At 50.6% G+C, this 17,500-nt stretch overlaps 1 protein-coding gene across 3 annotated transcripts in view; it reads left to right on the forward strand.

Annotated features, from left to right (window-relative positions):
- Nucleotides 1-17,500, forward strand: part of chd7 (chromodomain helicase DNA binding protein 7) — a 90,026-nt gene that overhangs the window by 19,807 nt on the left and 52,719 nt on the right. For all 3 annotated transcript variants that reach the window (XM_063016656.1, XM_063016654.1, XM_063016655.1), the window contains exons 2-3: nt 840-2,478; nt 16,632-17,026. In XM_063016656.1, coding sequence (XP_062872726.1) covers nt 961-2,478; nt 16,632-17,026 — 1,913 coding nt within the window. In that variant the 5' untranslated portion in view covers nt 840-960. The remainder of the gene's footprint in view (nt 1-839; nt 2,479-16,631; nt 17,027-17,500) is intronic.

Consider the following 17,500-nt stretch of genomic DNA (forward strand, 5'->3'; position numbering starts at 1 on the left):
CTAGTGGTTCTCTGCTCAGAAGCATCACATGACTTAAGTTTCAGTTTTATTCTTTATATAAATAAAGCTTCAGAATCAAAAGATTTAATCAGTCGTCATAAAGCTTTTTATCATTAATCATTCCTAATTAATTTAGTCATAAAAATGAAAATATAAAATAACCTCAGAATAAAATAGACAAACATGACACCTGTTTTGCCGTTAAATGACCCACACGTTAAACATGGAGATAAAAGCCAAATAAATAAATAAATTCCCACTTCATCTCGGATGCTGCACTTACACAGGTGTGTCTGAGGGAGGGAAGGCTTCTGAACGGCGCCTCCTGCTGTCTGGTTGATGTACAGCAGGATTAGCGATTATACGTAACAAGTCTCTGTGAGAATCTTCTGCTGGCTGGTGTAGGTTGGGCAGTTGTGGCCTAGCGGTTCAGGTACTGGACTAGTAATCGAGGGGGAGGGGGGGGGGGTTGAGCACGGCCCTTGATTGACCCTTAATTGCTTGGACTGTACACTGTCACAGTACCGCTGGATAAAAGCGTCTGCTAAATGGTGTAAACGTAAATGGTGTGACGGTGTCGGAGGGGGCGAGTGGTCGTCCGTGACCCTCCTCAGCCAGCAGGAGTCGCCAGAGTGCTCAGTATTCTGTCGGTCGTAAGTGGCTGCTAATGGCCATAAATATAAAGACACCAGTTCTTTCACTTCTTTTTCCTTCAGCGCTTCAGTTTGAACTCCACGTTGTTTTCGGCTCAGTGAAAGTAGATTTATATTTCCTACATTACCCATAATGCACCAGGTCTGATCTGTACCCTCTCTCTCTGTGTGTGTGTGTGTGTGCAGGAGGATCTAACCCGACTTTACCCGCCGCTGCGTTCTCTGACGTGCATCACTGAACCATGGAGTGACGCGGCGCGTGTGGAGCGCTCGTTACTTTACTTCGTCTGAAGCCTCGTAACCCGACATGGCCGACCCCGGAATGATGAGTCTCTTCGGGGACGATGGGAATTTATTCTCGGACGGTCTGGAAGGCCTCGGGGATTGTGGGTACTCGTCCCAGGGCCAGGCCAACCCCATGAACCAGCAGATGCCACACGAGCACCAGGCGTACAACCAGCTTCCCACGTCCATGCACATGAACGCCACGCCTTCCGTTCCGGCACAGCCCAAACTGGGCCAACATTACGACCCTTTCTCCCAGTACGACCCTCAGGGGGGGCGCATGATGACCAACGGGCCCGTTAACGGTATACCCTCGCCTCATTCTCGCTACCACGGAGGGAACGGCGCCGCCGGAGCGGGGCACCACGTCTACCCGGGGGCGCAGGGGGACGGGAGAGGGCCGGCGGGAGGCGCGGCGCAGTCGTTTCCTGACGGAGGGGCGTCGGCGGGGGGCAGCTGGGCCCCCCAGGCCATGCAGATGCCCGAACAGAACCGGCCCTCGTTTCAGCAGCAGCAGCCTCAGCAGCAGCAGCAGCAGCAGCAGGTTCACGGGCATCAAATGGGGCCCTACATGGGGCGCCCGGAGTTCGGTGGCATGCAGGGGCACAATCAGACTCAGACGCCTCCCAGGATGAACCACTTCTCGCAGGGCATGGCTCAGGATGCCAATCGCTTCATGGGGCACATGCAGCCCAACATGGCGGCGCCGGCCATGCGGCACCCGTCTCAGACGCCGCATCAGCAGCACCAACCCGGGCAGCATTTCCTCCACCGCCCGGTGCACCCGGACTCCCAGTTCCCCCAGAGCCCATCCAAGCAGCAGCAGCAGCAGCAGGTGATGGGTGGCAGAGGGCATCAGAACATGGCGTTCGGCATCAACAACCAGCAAGTCACCAGCAACAGTGTGAACAGCTCAGGTCAATACCCCCCGTACCCCCAGTACAGCGCCCTGAATCAGGGATTACCCAGCGCCGCAGGGATCAGTCCCAGTATGAGCCTTAGCACCAGCAGCAACTCCAACGTTCAGTGTTACCCCAACCCCGGTGCCCCCCAGTGTTACCCCGTCAACCAGATGCCCCCGCAGCCTATGCACCCGGGACCCAACCCGCCCAAGATGCCTCAGCAGCAGCAGCAGCAGCCGCAGCAACACCTCGCTCCTCCTCAGGGATCGTACCCCTCTCAGCCCTCCATGTCTCCCATGAGGAACCTGGGGGGCAACCCGACCGGGACCCCGCCCCCGCAGCGGCCCCACCCCCAGCAGCTCCCCCACCCGCCGGCGCAGATGTTCGGCACCCTGTCGCCCAATCACAGAGCGATGAGCGCGCCGGGCCACGCCGAGGCTCAGGTGCACCCGCAGCAGCTGCAGACGCCCGCGCTGCCCTTCCAGCAGGCGCAGCAGGTGCAGCAGGTGAGGTCTCCGCCCGCGCTTCCTGTTACCCAGCAGCCCCTGGGCTCGTCTTCCCCCCAGCCGGCCAACTGGGCCCCTAACGCACACCAGTCACCGCCAGCCAACCACCACCAAGTGCCTCCTCACATACAGGTGAGTGTGTGTGTGTGTGTGTGTGTCTGTGTGTCTGTGTGTCTGATCTCATACAGGTGTGTGTGTGTGTGTGTGTGTCTGCTCTCATACAGGTGGGTGGGGGGTGAACACAGGCTGTGGTTTTACCATGGAGTGGGGGGGCGGGGGGGTGGAGGTTCCTTTGATGTTGGGGAATGTGTATAAACCAGTGAACCCTTCCCCCGCACCCTGTCCAACGAGGTTGAAACTGAAGTTTTGGGACAGTGTGATGATCGACTGTGTGTTTATGTAGCGTCCATAATAATAATAATAATAATAATAACTAGAGATGTGCATTTCCGGAGAAAATGCGAGTGTGATTGCCGTGTGCCGGTCGGGCGGGCGCGCGTAACCCAATGCTTTATCCAAGTTGGGGTGTCATCAGTGGGCTTTACGATTTAAAATTTGAACGGCGTCGATATCTCGAACTTTCAAAAAATGAATGGAAGTGAATGAGACCAAAAACGGGCGTGGCAGATGGGCGTGGGTTCGAATCCCCATGCTGTATCTGAGTCGGGGTTACATCAGTGGGCTTTACGATATAGAGTTGTAACGGCGTTGATATCTCGAACTTTCAAAAAATGAATGGAAGTGAATGGGACCAAAAACCGGGCGTGGCAGGTGGGTGTGGGTTCGAATCCCCATGCTGTATCTGAGTCGGGGTTACATCAGTGGGTTTTCCGATTTAGAGTTGGAACGGCGTTGATATCTCGAACTTTCAAAAAATGAATGGAAGTGAATGGGGCTGAAAACCGGGCGTGGCAGGTGGGTGTGGGTTCGAATCCCCATGCTGTATCTGAGTCGGGGTTACATCAGGGGGCTTTACAATTTAGAGTTGGAACGGCGTCGATATCTCGAACTTTCAAAAAATGAATGGAAGTGAATGGGGCCGAAAAACGGGCGTGGCAGGTGGGTGTGAGTTCGAATGCCCATGCTCAGTGGGAAGTGAGCGTATCTAAATGTTGTATGTGAGTGGGGTTACATCAGTGGGAAGTGAGCGTATCTAAATGTTGTATAGAAGAGCTACAGTGTGTGTTTGGTGGATGGGGGGGTAAATACTTTATCTTTAAATCCTAGCTCTCGATTTGAGTCGAGGGTGGGTATAGGAAAATCCCATTCTAAAAAAATGAATGGAAGTCAATGGGACCAAAAAACGCTACAAAAGCGGGCGTGGCTGGCGAACGGGCGGGCGGATCGAAAACGTGTATACAAGCGCTCGATTCCCGTATGGGCCGGACGATTTGGCGCTGGAACGGGGTCGATATCTCGAAAACTGCGGACGAAGAAACGCGGACAAAAAACGGGTGGAATAATAATAATAACTAGAGAGTGCATTTCCGGAGAAAATGCGAGTGTGATTGCCGTGTGCCGGTCGGCGGGCGTGCGCAGGTCGGGGGCGCGCATGCGTTTAGAAGTGGTGCGGTGCGTGGGGTGTGAATACTTTCTCCCAGACAGGCCACTGTATCTGTGCACAAGCTGTGGTGTGAGCACAAGTTCACTCTGGGTGTGTTTGAAAAGCCAAACCTGTAAAAAAATGCATTTCTGCACGTTTGTACTGCTTACAAATCAGTACTCATTCATTTACATGTGATTATCACTACAGGGGCCATGGTATTGCGCAATCTATGATCGGCTGTGTCTCATTTACAGATTTCAGGCATAGTGCACTCAGACTTCGGTCCCTCTTTTAGCATTTAGCAATTCCCATTGATTTCAATGCATCCGTTAGCCTTGAAGCTAACGGATATAAATATCTTTGTTTCTGTTGCAGCGCGAACGATATGACGCTCACTGCAAAGTCTAACTGCACTATAATTTCATTCTGTGCAGCGTTTTCATCTTAAAAATCACTAATACTTTAGTTACAGACCAAAATAAGTCAGATTTTTTGGCGGCCGCCATTTTCTATTCTCAGAACGGCCTGAAGATGCCGTCTACGTCATCACGTTGACGTTCTGTGGAAAGCCAAAGGTGTCAAGATTTTTGTCCAAAAATTCGGGCAAAAACGGGCATAAATGCCACACGGATGGGCGTATCCGGATGATTTTTTGGATTTGGGCGCTAATTAATGACCCGGTCGATCAAGGGTTGGAACGGCGTTGATAGCTCGAAATTCATTTCAAAATGAATGGGAGTCAATGGGGAAAAACGGGCACCTTAAAACGGGCACTGTGCCCACAGTGTTGGTTCGATCCAAAAGCTGTATACAAGCGCTCTATTCCCGTATGGGCCGGACGATTTGGCGCTGGAACGGGGTCGATATCTCGAAAACTGCGGGAGAAGAAGCACGGACAAAAAACGGGCAGAATAATAATAATATATTGAAAACGAAAATAACAATAACAATAGTGTGCTTGCATTCTGCAATCACACTAATAATGAGTTACATTATATATCCAAAAGTATATGGACACCCAAACATCAGCTTAATGGACTTTCCATTACATTATTATATAACCCCCCTGGCGGGAGGTTCTGTAGAGTGTCTGTGGGAATTTGTGCCCCGTTAGTCAATAAAAGATTTAATTTTAAGTCTCACAGGTGATGTTCCAATTCATCCCAAAAGCTTTTACCACACAGTGGGAGCTCTGAGGCTCAGCTGCAGGACATGTGACTGTGAGGTCGGTGCTCCCCCCCCCCCCCCCCCCCCCCCCCCCCCCCCCCCCGCTGCCACGTTGCTGCGGTTGGGCCCCTAAGCAAGGGGGGGGGTAATTAAAAATAGAGTATATTCACTGTTACCCCCCGGTGCTGAGTGTAGGTGGTGTGGAGGAGTCCTGCTCCTCCTGCAGGTGGAGGTGTGGAGGAGTTTTTGGGGGCTGATCCTCCTCCACGCTCCCATGTGGTCTCCTGTTGCCCGTGTGCAGGGGATTGTGGGAAATGGATTTTTACGGCGGTTTGTTTCCTCTTTGGTGTGTGTTGTGCCCCGCCCCGAGACACAGGCGCCAGTGTTCTAATCTCTTAAACCCCCCGTATACCCCCCCACCTACCCCCTACCGCCCCCCCGAGGGGAAATACTCGCTTCCTGTTCATTCACTCCTCCCTGTCTGCACTCCTTCCTCCAGCTATCCAGCTATATACCCCTCTCTCTCTCTCCCGCTATATACCCCTCTCTCTCTCCCGCTATATACCCCTCTCTCTCTCTCCCGCTATATACCCCCTCTCTCTCCCGCTATATACTCCTCTCTCTCTCCCGCTATATACCCCTCTCTCTCTCCCGCTATATACCCCTCTCTCTCTCCCGCTATATACCCCTCTCTCTCTCCCGCTATATACCCCTCTCTCTCTCCCGCTATATACCCCTCTCTCTCTCTCCCGCTATATACCCCCTCTCTCTCCCGCTATATACTCCTCTCTCTCTCCCGCTATATACCCCTCTCTCTCTCCCGCTATATACCCCTCTCTCTCTCCCGCTATATACCCCTCTCTCTCTCCCGCTATGTACCCCTCTCTTTCTCCCGCTATATACCACCCTCTTTCTCCCGCTATATACCCCCTCTCTCTCTCCCGCTATATACTCCTCTCTCTCTCCCGCTATATACCACTCTCTCTCTCCCGCTATATACCCCTCTCTCTCTCTCCCGCTATATACCCCTCTCTCTCTCCTGCTATATACCCCTCTCTCTCTCCCGCTATATACTCCTCTCTCTCTCTCTCCCGCTATATACCCCCTCTCTCTCTCCCGCTATATACTCCCTCTCTCTCTCCCGCTATATACCCCTCTCTCTCCCGCTATATACCCCTCTCTCTCTCCCGCTATATACCCCTCTGTCTCTCTCCTGCTATTTACCCCTCTCTCTCCCGCTATATACCACTCTCTCTCTCCAGCTATATACCCCCCTCTCTCCCGCTATATACCCCTCTCTCTCTCCCGCTATATACCCCCCTCTCTCTCCCGCTATATACCCCTCTCTCTCTCCCGCTATATACCCCTCTCTCTCCCCCGCTATATACCCCCTCTCTCTCTCTCTCCCGCTATATACCCCTCTCTCTCTCCCGCTATATACCCCTCTCTCTCTCCCGCTATATACCCCTCTCTCTCTCCCGCTATATACCCCTCTCTCTCCCCCGCTATATACCCCTCTCTCTCTCTCCCGCTATATACCCCTCTCTCTCTCTCTCCCGCTATATACCCCTCTCTCTCTCTCCCGCTATATACCCCTCTCTCTCTCCCGCTATATACCCCTCTCTCTCTCCCACTATATACCCCTCTCTCTCTCCCGCTATATACCCCCCTCTTTCTCCCGCTATATACCCCTCTCTCCCGCTATATACTCCTCTCTCTCTCCCGCTATATACCCCTCTCTCTCTCCCGCTATATACCCCCCTCTTTCTCCCGCTATATACCCCTCTCTCTCTCTCTCCCGCTATATACCCCTCTCTCTCTCCCGCTATATACCCCCTCTCTCTCTCTCCCGCTATATACCCCTCTCTTTCTCCCGCTATATACCCCTCTCTCTCTCTCCCGCTATATACCCCTCTCTCTCTCTCCCGCTATATACCCCTCTCTCTCTCTCCCGCTATATACCCCTCTCTCTCCCCCGCTATATACCCCCTCTCTCTCTCTCTCTCTCCTGCTATTTACCCCTCTCTCTCTCCCGCTATATACCCCTCTCTCTCTCCCGCTATATACCCCTCTCTCTCTCCCGCTATATACCCCTCTCTCTCTCCCGCTATATACCCCCTCTCTCTTCCTTCTGTTCTTTTATTGTTTAGATGAACCTGAGCTGTTGGAGTCTCTCTTTTCTGTTGCTCACTGATTCAGTACCAGTAACTCCAGGCGTTGCTTTAGGTGGTTGTAGGTTTGGAGTTTGGTGGTTGTAGGTTTGGAGTTTGGTGGTTGTAGGTTTGGTGTTTGGTGGTTGTAGGTTTGGAGTTTGGTGGTTGTAGGTTTGGAGTTTGGTGGTTGTAGGTTTGGAGTTTGGTGGTTGTAGGGTTGGTGGTTGTAGGGTTGGTGGTTGTAGGTTTGGTGGTTGTAGGTTTGGAGTTTGGTGGTTGTAGGTTTGGTGGTTGTAGGTTTGGAGTTTGGTGGTTGTAGGTTTGGTGGTTGTAGGTTTGGTGGTTGTAGGTTTGGAGTTTGGTGGTTGTAGGTTTGGAGTTTGGTGGTTGTAGGTTTGGTGGTTGTAGGTTTGGAGTTTGGTGGTTGTAGGTTTGGTGTTTGGTGGTTGTAGGTTTGGTGGTTCTAGGTTTGGAGTTTGGTGGTTGTAGGTTTGGTGTTTGGTGGTTCTAGGTTTGGTGTTTGGTGGTTGTAGGTTTGGTGGTTGTAGGTTTGGAGTTTGGTGGTTGTAGGTTTGGTGGTTCTAGGTTTGGAGTTTGGTGGTTGTAGGTTTGGTGTTTGGAGGTTTGGTGGTTGTAGGTTTGGTGCTTGTAGGTTTGGAGTTTGGTGGTTGTAGGTTTGGTGGTTGTAGGTTTGGAGTTTGGTGGTTGTAGGTTTGGTGTTTGGTGGTTGTAGGTTTGGTGTTTGGTGGTTGTAGGTTTGGTGGTTGTAGGTTTGGAGTTTGGTGGTTGTAGGTTTGGTGGTTGTAGGTTTGGAGTTTGGTGGTTGTAGGTTTGGAGTTTGGTGGTTGTAGGTTTGGTGGTTGTAGGTTTGGAGTTTGGTGGTTGTAGGTTTGGTGTTTGGTGGTTGTAGGTTTGGTGGTTGTAGGTTTGGAGTTTGGTGGTTGTAGGTTTGGAGTTTGGTGGTTGTAGGTTTGGAGTTTGGTGGTTGTAGGTTTGGAGTTTGGTGGTTGTAGGTTTGGTGGTTGTAGGTTTGGAGTTTGGTGGTTGTAGGTTTGGTGGTTGTAGGTTTGGTGGTTGTAGGTTTGGAGTTTGGTGGTTGTAGGTTTGGAGTTTGGTGGTTGTAGGTTTGGAGTTTGGTGGTTGTAGGTTTGGAGTTTGGTGGTTGTAGGTTTGGAGTTTGGTGGTTGTAGGTTTGGAGTTTGGTGGTTGTAGGTTTGGTGTTTGGTGGTTGTAGGTTTGGTGTTTGGTGGTTGTAGGTTTGGTGGTTGTAGGTTTGAGGTTTGGTGGTTGTAGGTTTGGAGTTTGGTGGTTGTAGGTTTGGAGTTTGGTGGTTGTAGGTTTGGTGTTTGGTGGTTGTAGGTTTGGTGTTTGGTGGTTGTAGGTTTGGAGTTTGGTGGTTGTAGGTTTGGTGTTTGGTGGTTGTAGGTTTGGTGGTTGTAGGTTTGGAGTTTGGTGGTTGTAGGTTTGGTGTTTGGTGGTTGTAGGTTTGGTGTTTGGTGGTTGTAGGTTTGGTGGTTGTAGGTTTGGAGTTTGGTGGTTGTAGGTTTGGTGGTTGTAGGTTTGGAGTTTGGTGGTTGTAGGTTTGGTGGTTGTAGGTTTGGAGTTTGGTGGTTGTAGGTTTGGAGTTTGGTGGTTGTAGGTTTGGAGTTTGGTGGTTGTAGGTTTGGAGTTTGGTGGTTGTAGGTTTGGTGTTTGGTGGTTGTAGGTTTGGTGGTTGTAGGTTTGGAGTTTGGTGGTTGTAGGTTTGGTGGTTGTAGGTTTGGAGTTTGGTGGTTGTAGGTTTGGAGTTTGGTGGTTGTAGGTTTGGTGGTTGTAGGTTTGGAGTTTGGTGGTTGTAGGTTTGGTGGTTGTAGGTTTGGTGGTTGTAGGTTTGGTGGTTGTAGGTTTGGTGGTTGTAGGTTTGGAGTTTGGTGGTTGTAGGTTTGGTGGTTGTAGGTTTGGTGGTTGTAGGTTTGGAGTTTGGTGGTTGTAGGTTTGGAGTTTGGTGGTTGTAGGTTTGGTGGTTGTAGGTTTGGAGTTTGGTGGTTGTAGGTTTGGAGTTTGGTGGTTGTAGGTTTGGTGGTTGTAGGTTTGGAGTTTGGTGGTTGTAGGTTTGGTGGTTGTAGGTTTGGAGTTTGGTGGTTGTAGGTTTGGAGTTTGGTGGTTGTAGGTTTGGTGGTTGTAGGTTTGGAGTTTGGTGGTTGTAGGTTTGGTGGTTGTAGGTTTGGTGGTTGTAGGTTTGGAGTTTGGTGGTTGTAGGTTTGGTGGTTGTAGGTTTGGAGTTTGGTGGTTGTAGGTTTGGTGGTTGTAGGTTTGGAGTTTGGTGGTTGTAGGTTTGGTGTTTGGGGTTTGGTGGTTGTAGGTTTGGAGTTTGGTGGTTGTAGGTTTGGAGTTTGGTGGTTGTAGGTTTGGAGTTTGGTGGTTGTAGGTTTGGTGGTTGTAGGTTTGGAGTTTGGTGGTTGTAGGTTTGGTGGTTGTAGGTTTGGAGTTTGGTGTTTGGGGTTTGGTGGTTGTAGGTTTGGTGTTTGGTGGTTGTAGGTTTGGTGTTTGGTGGTTGTAGGTTTGGTGTTTGGTGGTTGTAGGTTTGGTGTTTGGTGGTTGTAGGTTTGGTGGTTGTAGGTTTGGAGTTTGGTGGTTGTAGGTTTGGTGTTTGGTGGTTGTAGGTTTGGTGGTTGGTGGTTGTAGGTTTGGTGGTTGTAGGTTTGGAGTTTGGTGGTTGTAGGTTTGGTGGTTGTAGGTTTGGAGTTTGGTGGTTGTAGGTTTGGAGTTTGGTGGTTGTAGGTTTGGAGTTTGGTGGTTGTAGGTTTGGTGTTTGGTGGTTGTAGGTTTGGAGTTTGGTGGTTGTAGGTTTGGAGTTTGGTGGTTGTAGGTTTGGTGGTTGTAGGTTTGGAGTTTGGTGGTTGTAGGTTTGGAGTTTGGTGGTTGTAGGTTTGGAGTTTGGTGGTTGTAGGTTTGGTGGTTGTAGGTTTGGAGTTTGGTGGTTGTAGGTTTGGTGGTTGTAGGTTTGGTGGTTGTAGGTTTGGAGTTTGGTGGTTGTAGGTTTGGTGGTTGTAGGTTTGGAGTTTGGTGGTTGTAGGTTTGGTGGTTGTAGGTTTGGAGTTTGGTGGTTGTAGGTTTGGAGTTTGGTGGTTGTAGGTTTGGTGGTTGTAGGTTTGGAGTTTGGTGGTTGTAGGTTTGGTGGTTGTAGGTTTGGAGTTTGGTGGTTGTAGGTTTGGTGGTTGTAGGTTTGGAGTTTGGTGGTTGTAGGTTTGGAGTTTGGTGGTTGTAGGTTTGGTGGTTGTAGGTTTGGAGTTTGGTGGTTGTAGGTTTGGTGGTTGTAGGTTTGGTGGTTGTAGGTTTGGAGTTTGGTGGTTGTAGGTTTGGTGGTTGTAGGTTTGGAGTTTGGTGGTTGTAGGTTTGGTGGTTGTAGGTTTGGTGTTTGGGGTTTGGTGGTTGTAGGTTTGGAGTTTGGTGGTTGTAGGTTTGGAGTTTGGTGGTTGTAGGTTTGGAGTTTGGTGGTTGTAGGTTTGGTGGTTGTAGGTTTGGAGTTTGGTGGTTGTAGGTTTGGTGGTTGTAGGTTTGGAGTTTGGTGGTTGTAGGTTTGGTGGTTGTAGGTTTGGAGTTTGGTGTTTGGGGTTTGGTGGTTGTAGGTTTGGAGTTTGGTGGTTGTAGGTTTGGAGTTTGGTGGTTGTAGGTTTGGAGTTTGGTGGTTGTAGGTTTGGTGGTTGTAGGTTTGGAGTTTGTTGGTTGTAGGTTTGGTGTTTGGTGGTGGGAGAACTGAATGTTCTGGAACTCTGGAGCTCAGAATCTGTGAGTGCTACAGATTAGCTGAACCCACCTGGAATGATCTGGGATCAGCTCAGAAGTGCTTCTGATTCGTCTCTCTATATAAACACTGTAGCAGAAAATTCTGGAAATGAAGAGGGTTAGAATCGATGTTGATGTAAACACACACACACACACACCAACACACACACACTCCTGCACACACACACACACACGATTCAGTTACCGCAGCTACAGTTCTTAATGTAATATTTAATATAGAGGAGTCTGCCATGTTTGTGTTTGTGAGCAGTGATACTGTTACTGACTGGAGGAACGTAAACAGTCCCGTCCAGCTCAGTGATGTGTGATCCGTCGTGTTTGTGATGTTGGTGTTTATCTGGTGGTTTGGTGTATTTTGGAGGAGCTGAACGTTGAGCTGTAGATGGCGACGGTACTGAGCTCAGCGCGGTTAGCTCGTCCTGTTAGCGGCGGCTCTGTTTACCTCCCGTCCCTGTGCTTCTCAGCTGATGGTTTCTGCTCGCTCACCCCCCCCCCCCCCCCACCCCCCCCCTGTCTCGGAGGGCTCATGCGTGAGCTAATGGCGGGTTGGCGGTGGGAGGGAGGGATGTGTGTGTCTTGTTAGCAGGATGGAGGAGGGTCAGTAGGGAAGCGGCTTAGCTCCGGGTCACGTGTCTCTGTGCTGTTAGCTCTGTACTCAGAGCCTCTCTCTGTACAATGCCCACTCCAGTGCCACTCCAGTACCAACTCTAGTGCCACTCCAGTGCCGTGCCCAGTCTGCCCGGGCTCGTTTCCTTTATCTCAGACGTCTCATTTTCAGACGGCTCTGACGATACACCCGGCCAGGCTGATATTTAAAGATGTCAGTTTTCATTTGCGTTGGCTCCCGCCGCACCCTGGTGTGTGACCTACATGTTGGGTAGGTGGGCAGTGCCCGTGGTCTCAGTGCGCTCTGTGTAAGGCCTGAGGATTGTGCAGCTTGCTGGTGTGTGTGTGTGTGTGTGTGTGTGGTGGTGTGTGTGTGTGTGTTGGGGGGTGTGTGTGTGTGTTGGTGTGTGTGTGTGTGTTGGTGTGTGTGTGTTGGTGTGTGTGTGTTGGTGGGTGTGTGTGCTGGTGTGTTGGTGTGTGTGTGTCAGTGTGTGTGTTGGTGTGTGGGTGTGTCTGTCTGTTTGTGTGTGTTGAGGTGTGTGTTGGTGTGTGTGTTGAGGTGTGTGTTGGTGTGTGTGTTGGGGTGTGTGTTGGTGTGTGTGTGTGTGTGTTGGTGTGTGTTTGTGTGTGTGTTGGTGTGTGTGTGTGTCAGTGTGTGTTGGTGTGTGGGTGTGTCTGTCGATGTTTGTGTGTGTTGGTGTGTGTGTTGAGGTGTGTGTTGGTGTGTGTGTTGGGGTGTGTGTGTGTTGGTGTGTGTGTGTGTGTGTGTCAGTGTGTGTCGGTGTGTGTTGGTGTGTGGGTGTGTCTGTCGATGTGTGTGTGTGTTGGTGTGTGTGTTGGTGTGTGTGTTGGGGTGTGTGTTGGGGTGTGTGTTGGGGTGTGTGTTGGTGTGTGTGTTGGGGTGTGTGTTTGTGTGTGTTGGGGTGTGTGTGTGTGTTGGGGTGTGTGTTGGTGTGTGTGTTGGTGTGTGTGTTGGTGTGTGTGTTGGGGTGTGTTGGGGTGTGTGTTGGTGTGTGTGTGTTGGGGTGTGTGTGTGTTGGGGTGTGTGTGTGTTGGGGTGTGTGTTGGTGTGTGTGTGTTGGTGTGTGTGTGTTGGGGTGTGTGGGTGTGTGTGTTGGTGTGTGTGTGTGTTGGTGTGTGTGTTGGTGTGTGTTTGTGTGTGTTGGTGTGTGTGTTGGTGTGTGGGTGTGTGTTGGGGTGTGTGTTGGTGTGTGTGTGTTGGTGTGTGGGTGTGTGTGTGTGTGTGTTGGTGTGTGTGTTGGGGTGTGTGTGTGTGTTGGGGTGTGTGTTGGGGTGTGTTGGTGTGTGTGTGTGTTGGTGTGTGTGTGTGTTGGGGTGTGTGTGTGTTGGGGTGTGTGTTGGTGTGTGTGTGTTGGTGTGTGTGTGTTGGGGTGTGTGTGTTGGTGTGTGTGTGTTGGGGTGTTGGTGTGTGTGTGTGTGTGTGTGTTGGGGTGTGTGTTGGTGTGTGTGTGTTGGTGTGTGTGTGTGTTGGTGTGTGTGTGTGTTGGTGTGTGTGTGTGTTGGTGTGTGTGTGTGTTGGGGTGTGTGTGTGTTGGGGTGTGTGTGTTGGGGTGTGTGTGTTGGTGTGTGTGTGTTGGGGTGTGTGTGTTGGGGTGTGTGTTGGTGTGTGTGTGTGTGTTGGTGTGTGTGTTGGGGTGTGTGTGTGTGTTGGGGTGTGTGTTGGTGTGGGTGTGTGTGTGTGTTGGTGTGTGTTTGTGTTGGTGTGTGTGTGTGTGTTGGTGTGTTGGTGTGTGTGTGTTGGTGTGTGTGTGTGTGTTGGTGTGTGTGTGTTGGTGTGTGTGTGTGGTGGGTGTGTGTGGTGGGTGTGTGTGTTGGTGTCGGTGTGTCGGTGTGTCGGTGTGTGCCGGTGTGTGTGTGTGTCGGTGTGTGTGTGTGTGTGTGTGTGTGTGTGTGTGTGTGTGTGTGTGTGTGTGTGAGGGGGGGGGTTATTACTGGCTCTCGGAGCAGATGTACCGGTGTGTAATTACTGAGTTTGGTCTCATCTGCTCCTGGAGCTTCTGCAGCTTTGGGCAAATATTTGATGAGGGATCAGCGCCGCCTCTCAGGCTGATACGGGAAAAGCCGCGTCTTTCTCAGAAGTAAACACGCCCGCTCACCCGCCCGCTCAACCTGCCCACCCGCCGCGCAGCTGATGGACCTGGATCCTACCACACTGTATAATGTTCAAGTACAAAGTACACTGTGTGTGTGTGTGTGTGTGTGTGTGAGTGTGTGTGTGAGTGTGTGAGTGTGTGTGTGAGTGAGTGAGTGAGTGTGTGAGTGAGTGAGTGAGTGAGTGAGTGAGTGAGTGAGTGAGTGAGTGAGTGAGTGAGTGAGTGAGTGAGTGAGTGAGTGTGTGTGAGAGTGTGAGAGTGTGAGTGTGTGTACAGTGGTTTAGAAACCAGCTAGCAGATATCCCCGAGCGTAACGCTAAGCTAGGTTAGCGGCCGCTGTAGCTCACTTATTTTGGATGGGTGATATTTTGAGGATCAGATTTCGGACCGGATCGAATCAATCTGCTGCTGCTGTTTCCTCCTTCAGATCAAAACTCTCCTCACTGATGCCAAGAATCACTCGGCGTGATGAGCCGCCGCGCCCGGGGAACGCCACGCCCGCCAGCTCGGCGTGATGCTCGGTTTAAACGCTTCCTGTGACGTCATTCCGGCGTCGGCGTCATTTCTGTGACCTTCGTCTGTGTCGACGTGGTTAAACGGAGCATCGAATCCCAAATACCTTCCTGCCCCTCACACTACTGATGCTCTGACCGTCCCCGTTATGAGATTTTACAGCGTGTCTGTGGGAATTTGTGGCCTTTTAGTCACAATAGTGAGACGTCAGATGGTGATGTTGGATGAGCAGGCCTGTCCTATGATCAGTGTTCTAATTCATCCCAAAGATGTTTAATAGAGATGAAGTCTGGGCTCTGTGCAGGCCTCAGGAGTTCACTTTGAGTAAAGGGTCTTCCCTAAACTGTTGCATGAGCAGTGGAGGTGGTTTTGCAGAGCGGCTGTGTGGCACCAAACACTGAAATATTAACACAAATAAAATCCATTTATTTTATTCGATACGCTTCTAACGTCCCATCTGAATATAAACCATCACTGTGTTCGGGGCGGGTGTAGCCTAGTGGTTAAGTTACAGTAATCAATAGGTCATTGGTTCAAGCCCCACCATTGCCAGATTGCCTCTGTTGGGCCCTTGAGCAAGGCCCTTAACCCCCAGTTGCTTGGACAGTACACTGTTACAGTACTGTAAGTCGCTTTGCATGAAAGCGTCTGCTAAATGCTTTAAATGTAAATGTGCTTCACATCAACACGTCTCTATGCTTTCTTTAATAATCAGTGAAACGTAGTGAAGGTAGCACTGATGTAGAACAGAAAAACTGGTTCAAGTCCTTCTACTGAAAACTGCCACTTTTGGGCCCCCGTGTGCTTGTGTCCCCACAACCAAAACGCTGAAAAGACCGTCACACATCCCGGCCATTAGGGGGCAATAATTTACTATTGAGCTCCTGAGGAGGATTCCCATCATGCCTCCTGTACAATATTACAACCTGTTGGTGGAGCATCGATAGCAGGAATAAAACCTGCTCGGCTGTGTACACGTACAGTGATGTTAGCAGGAATAAAACCTGCTGGCACTTACAGACCTGTAAACACTTACAGCCTGAGTGTCAGTGCCCACGCGGACCCTGACCAGGCTGGGGTGGGTACAGTGGGTGAGTGTAGCTGTATGGGGGGGGGGGGGGGTTAGTGTTGATCGTAAATACAGACTCTCTGCAGGCGTTTCCCACCGTGAATCTCCAGGCTGGCGTGTAAACGGGCGTGGCTCTGATGTGTGGGTGCCGGGTTTCATCAGATGAATTGGGTGTTAGCTCATCCCTGGTTTTCGCTGCTCGGGGGGGGTGGAGGGGGTGAAATATCCTCCTTCAGGGAGTATTTAGCTCTGGTTGTGCGCTCTGTGCCCGGCTGATTAACGGGCACGTGGACCCCCCCCCCTCGCCTCGCCCCCCCAGGAGAGATGAAACCGTATATCAGGCGGATCAGATTCTGCTCGCCGGCCGTCGCATTACAGATGCAGCCAGCGCGCCCGTGTCATTCATGCCATTGATTATTGAGGAGAGCCGGGCAGGAGCGCTGACGTTTATCGGTTAGAGGCGCGGTGGGGGGGTGGGGTTCGGTGATGGGGGGGGGGGGGGGGTGTTGGTGCTCTGGGTGTCTCTGTGACCTTGTGATGGTTTTGCATGCTGAACGCACCGTGCCTCTCAGTCCGTTACTGCACATTTGCATGTCGGCGCCGCTGCAGTTCAGGCCGCGCAATAAAAAATGGAATGTGTTTACCAGATGGTGGGACTGTTTTAAAGTGGGGGGAGGGAAGGGGACAGACCCCCCCCCCCCCCCCCCGGTCCCTAAAATTGTACCTCATCCTCATCTGGAACATCCAGGAGAACCTGCATCCTGATCTGAGCTGCTGAATTGTTCCCATGTTTAAAACGATGGTGTTCAGTGTGGTGATGATAATTTTTCTGAGCTCTCCAGTTGAGTTTCCACGTCCTGCTGGTTTGATTTGCTTGTTTTATTATTTATATAAATTTATAATCAGGGCTCATTAGCAACCCAAACAGTAAAGGACGTAACGTTAGATGATGCTCATCAGCAGGTTCATCCCGTCCCTTCGTTCTGTACAGGCTGTGTGATTGGTTGGTGTTCTGTTTGGGTTTTTGGACTTGACTGTAGACCGAGATAAAACCGCCCCCATACAAAGATCTTTATTGGTCAGGTGTTCTTTAGCATGTTCTCCATTCAGTACATATTTTATATGAATATGTTTTATATGAATATCTGAAGGAGATCGAACTCCTGTAGTACTGATAGCGACATATGTGCTGATTCATTAATACTGATTCATTAATACTGATTCATTAATGCTGATTATTTAATAGTGAGTCATTAATACCGATAATGAGTCATTCATATTGATTCATTAATACTGGTTCATTAATACTGATTCGTTTCTTGTCTCTGCAGCATTCACCGTCAGACCCGTCCTCAGACATGACCTCTCCCAGCAAGCTGTCGGGCTCGAACCTTCAGCAGGGAGGCTGCGACGCACAGCTGACCGACGGCGAGCAGAAGCCCAAGAAAAAGAAGAAGAAGAAAGTGAAGGCGGGCGAGGAACCTGGAGAGCAGGATCTGGACGTTAGCCTGGACGCCAGTGGATCAGTAGGTCCGGACGGAGATGCTGGAGGATCTTCTCCTCCTGCTAAGAAAAGCAAAAAGAAACCAAAGGAACCGAAGGAGCCCAAAGCTCCCAAAACTCCCAAAACACCGAAAACTCCCAAAACACCCAAAGAACCCAAGGAGCCAAAAGAGAAGAAGCCCAAGACGACCACTCCAAAGCCCAAGAGTGCAAAGAAGCCCAGGTGAGGATTAAACCTGCTCCATCCAGTTACTCTAGTGGTGCTCTCACTGGAACTTCAGCTGTTTAATGGTGGTGCTGGTTTTGGTAGCAGAGGAACTGGGTCAGACCTGTTAGCTTTGATCTGACTATTCTGTACCTGGTGAGATGTTGTACCGGTGAGATGGAGGGTTGGTTAGATACACTGGTGTGGATGGAGATGGTGAGATGTTGTACCGGTGAGATGGAGGGTTGGTTAGATACACTGGTGTGGTTGGAGATGGTGAGATGTTGTGCTGGTGGGGGGTGCAGGGTTAATTCTGCTGAGTCAGCTTTTAGTACAACACCTGCTTACTCTACTTGTTAATAACATGCTAACTGTGCTCAATTCCACTATTATTCTAATATCAATCAATACATCCACCGACTGATGAATGTTAATGGTTGGCTGTTGATGGTTAGATGGATGTTAATGGATGGATGAAGGATGAATACATGG

The sequence above is a fragment of the Trichomycterus rosablanca genome, chromosome 20 (genome assembly GCF_030014385.1).
Source record: "Trichomycterus rosablanca isolate fTriRos1 chromosome 20, fTriRos1.hap1, whole genome shotgun sequence".
In the NCBI taxonomy this organism is placed as follows: domain Eukaryota; kingdom Metazoa; phylum Chordata; class Actinopteri; order Siluriformes; family Trichomycteridae; genus Trichomycterus; species Trichomycterus rosablanca.